Source organism: Nansenia antarctica (assembly GCF_963989245.1).
Source record: "Nansenia antarctica genome assembly, chromosome: 12".
Classification (NCBI taxonomy): domain Eukaryota; kingdom Metazoa; phylum Chordata; class Actinopteri; order Argentiniformes; family Microstomatidae; genus Nansenia; species Nansenia antarctica.
The window spans coordinates 26055238-26064333 of record NC_137682.1 but is presented as its reverse complement, the minus strand read 5'-3'; the positions used below and the strand labels follow the sequence as shown (position 1 = coordinate 26064333).

General features: G+C 42.4%; 1 protein-coding gene across 4 annotated transcripts; it reads right to left on the bottom strand.

Moving 5' to 3' along the window:
• Nucleotides 1–958: 958 nt before the first annotated feature.
• LOC308168337 (uncharacterized protein) lies at nucleotides 959–2935 on the bottom strand. 4 transcript variants are annotated; one of them, XR_013937729.1, is made up of 9 exons: nucleotides 2816–2935; nucleotides 2674–2734; nucleotides 2543–2593; nucleotides 2187–2231; nucleotides 2039–2103; nucleotides 1800–1917; nucleotides 1524–1592; nucleotides 1351–1430; nucleotides 959–1089 (listed from the first exon to the last, which is right to left on the bottom strand). XR_013937729.1 is itself a non-coding variant. In XM_080542891.1 (8 exons), the coding sequence occupies exons 1-8, from the start codon at nucleotides 2860–2862 to the stop codon at nucleotides 1087–1089; spliced, it is 459 nt and encodes a 152-aa protein (XP_080399017.1). In that variant the 5' UTR covers nucleotides 2863–2935; the 3' UTR covers nucleotides 1003–1086. The 4 variants fall into 4 exon arrangements, 3 of the variants coding, with proteins under 3 accessions (XP_080399017.1, XP_080399016.1, XP_080399015.1); XM_080542891.1 differs by lacking the exon at nucleotides 1351–1430 and having other exon boundaries at nucleotides 1003–1089; XM_080542890.1 differs by having other exon boundaries at nucleotides 1032–1430.
• Between the last annotated feature and the right edge of the window lie 6161 nt (nucleotides 2936–9096).

Here is a 9096-nt window from a genome sequence, read left to right as displayed (position 1 = left end):
ATTCACATCCAAATTGAAGGAAGGGTTTATGAATTATAGCTCTTATGTATAATAACCAAAAGTAATTAGACAATTGACTCAAAAGCTGTTTCATGGGCCAGTGTGGGCTATTTATTCCTTCATTATTTCTTTATCAATTAAGCAGGTAAAAGGTCTGAGTTGATTCCAAGTGTGGCATTTGCATTTGGAGGCTGTTGCTGTATACGCACAACATGCAGTCAACAGAGCTCTCAATGCAACTGAAACAGGCCATCCTTAGGCTGTAAAATGCACTTCAATTACATCTGGATTGTTTCATTTCAAATCCTTTGTGGTGGCATACAGAGACAAAATTATGGAAATTGTGTCACTGTCCAAATACTTCCAGACCTAACTGTATATAAATAAAAGAATGTCAATGACCCCAGGTGAGGGACTTTATTAGGTCAAACAGGTTTGAGGGGTCAGGCAAAGGACTTGGTGGAGTCAGGCAAGGGTCAGGCGATCATCGTTGTAATCCATGGAGCAGGGCAGGAACCGTGGTGCAAGGTGCTGGGCTGGAGGTGTCCATGGTGCTGAGTGCACACTGATGAGCTAAATAAAACATTCTATTTCTGATGTCAACAGCACTAGGGCTCCTTCACAAAACCCTTACTGGAATCTTCATACACTCTGTGAATTAGTCTTTACTTTCTGATGAGTCAACAGCAATAACCCCATCCAGTGCGACATGTAGATAGCATATATTTAGAATATGTAAAATGCAAACACCAGAAATGCAAGAAAGTTTATGAGGTATACCAAATGGAATTAATAACAAGTGTTACAACCCTTCTGTCTAGAGTAAAATAAGGGCCTAACAGGGTAGAGTGCAGAATGTACAGGTGTGTTGCAACACAAATGCCCAAAAAAAGTGTACAAGGGATCAAATCAATTCAAGCTTTATTTGTATAGCGCATCTCACAAGATACGACTCAATGCGCTTCAATCAAGACATCATTGCTGATTGCACTTTAGCACAAGTGCTCTTTCAACATTGTCTCTATGGTCTTTCAGCTTCCTTTTCTTCTCACATTTTCGACCATATAATGGTGAGACAGCTGCTTCTCACTGTTGAGACAAAATGTTATAAAGAAGTGATTAATAATTAATTTAAGAAACTCACATTCATCAGTGGTTGCAAACTGTCATGGAATTTGTATTAGCACTCTCCTCATGTTTCCAAAATGCATTGCAAATGCAATGCACTAACAAGTCATTGGTCACTCTTCGTTGGTGTTGAACTTGTTGAGCCCTTTCCTAAAATAATAATACAGTGCTTAACCATGTTACAATGAAAAGGTGCAGTTAAGTACTGAATGAGTCACTCACTTTCTTTCCTTGATCATTCTACCTCAAGTGTCCTGATATAAAGTGTGGTTTCACTTTCCAGGCTTCTGACATCTTTGTCCCTGGTAACAGGATACACACATAAGCATGACTATGTGTACAGCTGTGAATGGTGGATAGTATGTTTGTATGCAATAAACTTCATTCACACTAACCAATTCTTTAGGAGGAAAGCTGTAAGGCCTCTTGAAGTACGTGTGGTCCTCGTCAGTGTCCAGTGGCATCTGTACAGAGTCCACCATTATTGCCAGTATGTTTTACATGAAAGGGTTAACTACTTCAAAAAGAGATCCAGGCTGGATTCAGAATGACACAGTACCACTAAACATATTGCATGTGCCATAAAGTTGCATGGAGTATGTGTTTTAGGAGCAGTAGCCCATTCAGAAACAGGCACACGGTCATAGATACTTAGTGAGAGATGCACTGACCATGGTGTTGCTTGCATGACTCCTTTTAACACTTGAATAGGTCCTGAATACAGGTGGGACACTGTCGTGAAGGGTCGCTCTGCCTTCCTCACTAAAGTGAGCAAACTTCCTTCCATATCTGAAATTAACACACATTATCTTCACCGGAAGGTTGAATTGTAGGGCCAGGTGTTACCCCAAAGTCCTCTTGATAATAAATGTACAAATACAATTATTATTTTTGTAGCACTGCAGCATACCCTTCCAGCCCAATGTTTTCCACCAGGACAATACACCACCACCTTCTCAGGAGAGACATGTCATCCTAAAGAAAGAGCAGTTACTCAATTTGCATTCAAAGTCTTATAGCATATTGATATAATGGGTTCTTGTTTTCTTAATACTTACAATGCTGAAGTCAAAGGTAGCCTCCATGGCGAAATACCAGGCATACTGTAATGAGAAAAGACACAAAGACAAGATTACCATGTGACAGCTTATAACTCAGTGAGAAGGTAGTCACACACATCCAATGAAATGTACATGGCTGATAACTCCATAGGAAAGTGATATGAGAGGTCTGCACACATGAATGTTCCTTAATACCTTTTATTGCACACCTTTTTATTTGCAAATGCACAAACAGAATGTTGGTCAGGACTAAGTGGTGGTCAGTCATTGTTACATACATTTACAATTTTTTTTGATGGTTTTAAGGAACAATCAAGTGTGCCATATCACTTGGTGGCATTACCATAACTCACCATTATCATGAAGACACCACAGTCATTGCCACTGGTCTGCCTCGGAAGCCCCTGTACGAAGAAAAGTTAGTTAGAGAATAGTAGGTAATTATGACTATAGCTATAATATGATAGTAACATTCAAACAATACCTCCAAATCCAGACCAGTCTTCTCTGTCCAGGATCCCGCAACAATTTTCTCAGCAACACCCCTGGGCAACCAAGAATAAAACTAAGTCAAACAAAGAAGTACACACCTCCTACAGGAGAGAAAAAAGGAACAACATTCGTACCACTGCTGCTTCAGAACCACTTCACACCATGCAAGTCGGTCGATCATGCTTATTTGCAAAAGTTCAATGAGGAGGATTTCTCTGTGTTTCTCTTTCCTTGTGTTGGAAATGTGTCTATTTAAGTCCACTCCAGCTTTCGGGAAGCCAATCCTTTCTGAATGTTGGACAAACAATCAGTACATAATGCATGCATTGCCACAATGCCTCCTGATTGAACACAAGTCTTTAGAAATGGCAGTAACATTAGACAGGTCAGGGGACCGCCAGGACACACATCATAGGCAGGTCAGGGGACCGCCAGGACAAACATCATAGGCAGGTCAGGGGAACGTGACCGCCAGGACACACATCATAGGCAGGTCAGGGGAACGTGACCGCCAGGCAGGTCAGGGGAACGTGACTGCCAGAGCAAAAAATATTTGGGGCAACCTTAATAGTGTTCTGTAGGCTTCAGAGGTGAATCCCCTTGGAGTTTTGAAATACTGCGAATCTAGAAAGAAAATTTCTTTCTGGTGTGGCCTCATTACCTACAGGGAATAACGCATTCTGGACAATAAGCAAAAAGGACACTTTGGGGGTAATACAATAGACACAAACTCACAAGCAAATGGCATATGAAGGTTAAAGCTGAGAAATGCTCAACTACATTGTATGTCTTTATAATCTACTACTGTGGATGTCATATGTTGCATATAAAGTTATGCTCTGTATATATATATATATATATATATATATATATATATATATATATATATATATATATATATAACAATTGATAGGACTGTACTCTACATATTAGTTTTTTTCCGTAGTTTTCACCGTAGTAAGGCCGTAGTAAGGCGATTCATGGTTTACTCCTAGTGTATCCATCTGCGCTGCGCGCATCAAATCCATCACCCGGAAATGTGATGTACCATACGTCATCATACCGCGCCTGCATATTTGCATAACACATTTCCGGGTGTTGGATTTGTTGCGCGCAGATGGATACTATAGTGATAAGCTCTGAACTTCACAAGCTTTTAACGCCGGTTCGCGTTCGAGTGCCGAAACCTCCGAACGTTGGCGCTGTCTGGCGAATGATACACTGGTATGAACGCGGGCTCGTTCGCCAGACAGCGCCAACGTTAGGAGGTTTCGGCACGCGAACGCGAACCGGCGTTCGGAACTGCCGGTGTGAAAGCCCTATCAGAGTATCTCAGTATCTTCAATGAGGGATTTTAAGAGGTTTTCGAGTGAGGAGTGTGCACAGTCAACATCCAAGGACACAACAACAACAGACAAACCATTATATGACAATGCATCAATAACTGTTTTATGTTATCTTTTGATCATCATGGCTTACATAAACTGTCCTAAAGTAAGTGTTACGGCAGTATTGTGTCGTGTACAGCCGTAGTGTGTTCGTGTGTTGTTTCTTGTGGTGGTTTTCCCAGGTGGTTGTCCTTCTACTGCCATGGTGATGGCTTGATTGAGCCCAGGTGTGCTCAGTCACTCCCTTAAGGGTGGAGGGAGGATAAAAGGCTGGGAGAGACACTTCACTGGTGCCAGTGGGTCAAACTACAACTCCTGAGTTGTTTTTGTTGGTTACAGCTGTAGTATGATATCTCAGTTCTGTAGGTTGCGTTTGTTAGTCTTATGTTTTGTAGAACTTACGCCTTATTTGCATTTGATCTGTTAGTTAGGGTTACCACTTGGCCAGTTACTTTATCCTTTATTACATGTATTAGATTAATTTGCTCTTCTTCTACTTCTAGTTTTCAGTTAATGTGTTTCTCTGAAACCTGTTTGTTACCTTTTTACAATAAATCTTGTTTTATGTATACTCTCCCGTCACCACTGGTTCTTGTCCCCCCGACTTTATCATATTGTTACATCCCATATCCCTTTATCATAGTGTTACATCCCATATCTCTACTTTATCATAGTGTTACATCCCATATCTCTAGACTTTATCATAGTGTTTCATCCCATATCTCTGACTTTATCATAGTGTTTCATCCCATATCTCTAGATTCTGTATGGGGTGGTAACAGTAAGTGATACGGCCCTGAGTGATGCTTGCTTAAAATAGCTACATTGCTTTGTCCAGATAGTCTGTACACAGACTGCTTAAACACCGTACAGAAGTTCAAAGCCTTTTTTCCCCCATAATGCATCATCCTCTGTTGTATTGCATAAATATTGCAGCAAATGTTTTGTGTCAGTAGAGAGTGAACAGTTACAATGTCTGTCTTGTAGGATCAGTGTCAGAGGAACGATCAGTGTCAGAGGAACGATCAGTGTCAGAGGAACGATCAGCATCATCCTTCATAGAGGTTCCAATTGATACTCAAATAAGATCTTAACTTTAGATTCAGCAGGAAGATGAAAGATCCTAACAACATGCAGAAATGTACAAGCAGCCTGCAGATGGGGGTGGTCCTCTTAGTGACCCTAAACATATCTTGCTTACTTTGAACACAGACGGGGTACCTATTTTCAAATTGTCAATGTTTTCAGTGTGGCCTTTCTATTGTATCATTAACAAAGAGCTTCATTGAACGCACAAAAAGATAAAATATGATATTTGGTGAGCTTTGATATGGGGACTCCAAAACAAAAACACTGGTGTAGACTACATGCACTCTGCTCTCCCTGCTCGCCTTTTGATGGTTCTGTGGTTTTCCACAGTTTTCTTGTCAGCCCTTCAGCGTCAAAACACACTAAAGAAATGTACTTGTGATTTCAAGATATCTCTCCTACATCCTGACCACGATATCCTCGGTCAGCGGCAGAATGTTTTTTAAAGCGTTGGAGTACCGGGATCTTTTGATCTTTTTGGGACCTGTTGTATTCCATGGTATTCTTGCAACACTTAACTACAATCACTTCCTCCTTCTAAGCAAAGCCATTTTCATTCTGCTAATGGAATCCATATCGTTAGAACAGATTGCTCATGCAGAGAAACTGCTGTGGAAATGCAGCTCTAAAATCGGTCATCTCTATGGTGAGTGGTACCAAACTGCAAATTGTCATCTTCTCGTGCACCTAGCAGACAGAGTCTGGGCACTTGGTCCATTATGGACTCATTCATGTTTCCATTTTGAAGACAAGAAAGGCTATTACATGGCTCATACAGTCTATCCCTGCTATTTCACAAACGATAAAGCCAGACAATGCCATAGCTGACTTTTACACACAGATGACTAATGACCATAGTTTTTGCCAGGAAAACAGTGATTTGTCGAGAACAAACCTAATTGGAGCATCAACTTCAGGAGCATCAACTTCAACTGGAGTCAATTCAGCTCTCTACAATGGAAGAACATGTTGGTCACCACATTCATTCTAAAACAGTGAATACATATCACTGGACACAAGTTAAGAGAAATAGTCTCACATCAAGGCATTTTGGGAAAGGCGAAATAAGAAATAATTGTACAGTTGTTTGGACAGATTGAGTTGGTCTTTAGCTCTGAGGAATCTGGTGCCAAATGGCCACTTATTAATGCATTTGAAAGTGCAGGTTTTTCTTTGCTGCAACATACTGTAACAAATGTGCTTTCATGCTGTGTCCCTATTGGAAACCTCTGTAGTTGCTCTTGAGCATGTATTGGGTTGTTGTTTGTGAACTAGGGGGAGGATTCACAAAATATATTTTTTAGTAAACTTTGTTTTCTTACATACAGCTGTGTTTAGGCTGTTACAGTACAACAATCTGTGGACACCGATCACGCAAAAATAAATGAAGATTTTTTGGGAAGTATACTGACATCACATAGGGCTTTCACACCGGCAGTTCCGAACGCCGGTTCGCGTTCGTGTTCGGAAACCGCCGAACGTTGGCGCTGTCTGGCGAACGAGCCCGCGTTCATACCCGTGTATCGTTCGCCAGACAGCGCCAACGTTCGGAGGTTTCCGAACGCGAACCGGCGTTCGGAACTGCCGGTGTGTAAGCCCTATCAGTGATTCAGAAATGACTCCACAAAGAAAGTCTCTACAAACATCGATCTCGTAAGGTTAGGTCTCTACATAAGGCAGATAGCGCCTTTGTTAGTTAGTTGAAACCAGTGTGTTTGTGTATTTATTATTTATCCACTAGCAACTAGCATCATTAGCTAGCTAGCTTTGTGAGTGTGAGCTGAATCCACTAGCCTACTGGTATGTCCATGTGTGGACTAAGCTAGCCAAAGCTTTTGTTTCTTAGCTAAGCTAGCATCGTTGTCCTGGTGGGCCCAGCAGGTGGTCAGTAGACATGGCCCGGGTCCCCCATATCTGCCGCTGGCCGAGGGCATCGGGACGTCCTCCCCTGCTTCCCACACATGTAACACCTCCAGTCTTCCCAGAGGGCCGGGGCCTGGTGGGACTATCGGCCGTGGTGCAGCGGGGGTTGGTCAGTGGGCGTACAGTGTGTCCCGGGTCTCTGTCCTGGTCTTGCCACCTCGGCTCCGGGGCTCGGGAGCCCCTATCATTTTCCGTGCCGCCTGCAGGTTCTCCAGGGTTTGGGCCAGCTCGTTGACCATCTCGGGTTGGGTCTGGGTGACCCAGTGCCTTGCCTCGCCTGGTAGGGCCTGGGTGCAGAGATCCATCACCATGCGGTCCACTGTTGGCGGACCCTCGCCCCCTGTCGGCTTAGCTGGGCTAGCTGGTGTTACGGCTGAAGTTCTAAGACGTCTCAACGTCATAACCAAAGAGCTGCTACAAAGCCATAAACATAAGAAGGTCCCTTTAAAGAGGACAGAGTCGCTGGGTGCCAATACAAAAGGTTCTTTTTTTTACATAAACACTAGTGGGCCACTACAAAATACACATTCCCATAAATACCCATACCCATAAATACCCATACCCATAAATAACCATACCCATAAATAACCATACCCATGCCTAATAATACTACTAACCTAAACAAACACAGGGCTGCGGAAAAAGACTAAGAGAAACTAAGATATCAATTGAGGCTAATAAGCTAAGCTACTACTTAAACAAAAGGAATGCTATAAGAAAACCTATGTCACCGGAGAAAACAACATACTCACAGCCCTGTGATATTAACTAATCTAAACTCAACTACATTCTACCTAACAACACAGCCCTGTGATATTAACTAATCTAAACTCAACTACATTCTACCTAACAACAAGAACTTAATCCTAAACTAAACCCAGAACAAAAACAACTACAAAGAACAAAACAAACGCTAAAGCTGCATGCACACAGGTCATTGCGTTGCACCGGAAGTCATTCATCTCAATGGGGCAGTTGCGTTGATCAGTTGCGTTGCTCTGCATTGCGTTTCTTGACCGGCAGGGCGCGGCAATCAGTCAAAAAATGTCAGCTTTTTGCGTTGCGTTGGATCCATCAAAACAACCGGAAGTAAACCGGAAGTAGTTTCTTGCCCAGAACTCTCGCCTCAGATTTTAAATCCTACATTTTGGCCGCCATTGGCTAAAATCTGTAATTTGGCTCTACAAGTGTTAATATGTCATTTTATGACATTTAAGTTTTTATATGTTTTCAGGCGAGAAAGTAACCATATATATTTACAAAATGTGTCCAGTTTATCAAAATAGAGAGCTTTGCATCTGCATCGCACGTTGAAGTACGTCAAGTCCATCCCACCAGGTTGCGCCAGAACGGTGGGTCACGGTCCGCGGTGTGCACGCGGCGTATGGCTTGAAAATAAAGGGCAACGACAGACAGGCAGGGTTGAGGGGGAGAGAGAGTATGGCTACGTTCACACTGCAGTGAAATGTGACCCAAATCCTTTGTCGACTAGCAGGGTTGCCAGATGGTGCGGGTTACCGCCGAATGGGTTACTGGATTTAGCGGTTATGGGGCTGGTTAGGCTGTAAATTGTCAATCCCATCTAGCAACCCTGCTAGAGTGACGTAAAAGTCGCATTAAACGCGACTTGACAATTCAGACGGCGGGCGCGTTGCTAAATATCAGACATGTATCCGATGTTATACCACCTCTGAACGCGACCCAGGTCGGATTTAAAAAAGTCAGATTTCATGTGACTTGCGCTGTTCCCACAGTCACGCATAAATCAGACCTGAGTTGCGTGTTGGATTTGGGTCACATTTCACTGCGGTGTGAACGTAGCCTTAGATTTTGATTTAGTAATCTACAAATTAATTAGACCCCTATACGTTCTTTTATTTCTTTTGTTGTTTCTTTTTATTTTACTACTCGATCTTTTCAGTTTGTAAAGCGTCTTTGATTGTCTAGAAAAGCGCTATGTAAGTCTAATGTATTATTATTATTGTAAACAGTGCGCTGTCCTTCTGCACATGCGG